We start from the raw sequence: 2,055 nt of genomic DNA, 5'->3' as shown, positions 1-2,055 counted from the left end.
TTCAAATCAACGGAATAATGAATGTTGGGAAAAACAACCTGAATCGATTTTCCTTTTTTAATTTACATGTGTGAAAATTAGCGTTCAATGACTTCAAAATTCTCGCAATCCTGCTATAAGACTCCGGATCAGCCGGCAGGACACGAACCTGATTATTACTAATCTTTAGAGTGTAATTTTTTTCTTGCACGAATTCTTCTAATCATTTCTTTAGCGATTGAATACCATTAACTTCATCTATATATATCAGAGAAGGAGGAGGAGCTTTTGGTTACTCTCCATTTACAGGAGCCGGTGCGTCTTCTTCCGTGCACTCACTTAGGGTTAGGTACCTATTTGCTGTTAGTAAAACTTCTTCATTTTCATGATTCTTATTGTTGTTGTCATCCTATGCTCTTGGTCTTTTCCTGCTATTAAGGATAGTAGGACGGCTGAATCCAGTTCTTTTGTTACAGCGGTAGCATGAATGTTTGCATATCCTGGTCAAGAATATGCGAAAGGCTTATATCCATTGACCTGACCGAGTAAAAAGATTTCAAATTTACCGGCTCTCTAGCGACTTTATTCTAAATAATGAATGTATATAGACACTAGGATAAGAGATTAAGAGCAAAAATATAAAAACGCCCGTACTAATCGGTGTATTGATCTCGACTATATAAACTTTTCGGGAAATGTAAATGATATGTAGGTATTTTACAGATCTCCCGATTGAAAAGGCTACTCTACATTATTCCTCAGGCATTTTATAAAATTCTTGTAATAATAACATTGATCGAAACACATACAGGAAATGTCATAGCTTGGAAGTAGTGAACCCGATTATTGCTTCTTACGATTGTATAATAATCATTTAAGAGGAAAAATTATATTATTGTAGAAAAAAAATTTATAATTAAACGTATTAGTATAATTTAAACGCTGAGCGCGGCGTCGGTCCCAACGGACCGGCGTTAGACTTTTCGTTCGGCCGACATCGGTCCGGTGGGACCGAAAGTATTGAAGTTATAAGATAAATGTCGCATGAATGAAATGTAGTCAAATATTGTTTTAATGAGCTTTATTAAAGCATTCTAAGCAAAAGTATGGTTGGGATTTACACAGGTAACAAAATGTAACAACCTTTTTTGTTATATTTTTTGCTTTTTTGCGCCTAAATAATCTTGAATTTTCAGCATAACAACCAGAACAATATTTTCGAACTGTATGGACGCTTCCTTTCTTTTTCTGCAATTTATGAAGAATTTTTCCTTCGCGATGCGGAATTTGTTCATCTTCTCGCTGTGACAGTCCATTCACCAATTGTCTCCGAAATTCCGTAACTGATATTTTTTGTCCTGTTACTTCTTGAAAGACGAAGAGCGAATTAATCACAGCGGTGTTGAAACATAACTCAAAGGCTAACTTTTTATACCATTTGAGTGTTTTCCTCAAGGGACTGCTATACGCACTCATTTGATTTGATAAATCAATGGATTTTTTTGCTTTATTATATTCAACTGAAATTTTTGATTTACAGCAAAATCCGCGTTTTGTTTCTATGTTTATCATTTCACTAGAATGTTTTGTGGACAGGACAAAAAAATCTCTCTTGTCCTTCCATTTCAACACTGTAATACCCTGAGTATTTTCTTTAGCTATAATTTCTCAACGTTTCAAATTAGTTCTTATTACATTACTTGAGTTTTCCCTACGATTTGTTCAAAGTGTTCCAATCAAATGTGTGTTTTTTTCTATTAGGCGATTCGCTAAATCGATACTTGTGTACCAGTTGTCAGTACACAATATGTGGCCTCTATGAAATAAGTTTTTCAATAGAGACATTACAAAATTTGACGGAGTTGTGTTTTCCTTATCGAGACCTTTTACACCTTACATGTGTACACATGACAGTTATAAGTGTATCCATGACCATAACATAATTTAAATAATTTTATACCGTATTTGTGTTTTTTCTGTTTCATATACTGCCAATATAATGCGCCCATGGAATGGAATTAGCGATTCGTCAATACATAATACTTCTGGTTGATCGTAATATTTTTTAAAATTTGT

At 34.2% G+C, this 2,055-nt stretch overlaps 1 protein-coding gene across 1 annotated transcript; it reads right to left on the bottom strand.

Annotated features, from left to right (window-relative positions):
• Positions 1-1,050: 1,050 nt before the first annotated feature.
• On the bottom strand, positions 1,051-1,551 carry LOC122522750. Its single transcript, XM_043644027.1, has one exon. It carries the CDS (start codon positions 1,549-1,551, stop codon positions 1,051-1,053), a length of 501 nt encoding a protein of 166 aa, XP_043499962.1.
• Between the last annotated feature and the right edge of the window lie 504 nt (positions 1,552-2,055).

The sequence above is a fragment of the Polistes fuscatus genome, unplaced genomic scaffold (genome assembly GCF_010416935.1).
Source record: "Polistes fuscatus isolate 324 unplaced genomic scaffold, CU_Pfus_HIC Scaffold54, whole genome shotgun sequence".
Classification (NCBI taxonomy): domain Eukaryota; kingdom Metazoa; phylum Arthropoda; class Insecta; order Hymenoptera; family Vespidae; genus Polistes; species Polistes fuscatus.
Note: the sequence above shows the minus strand (reverse complement) of the source record. Positions and strands in the feature narration are given on the sequence as shown.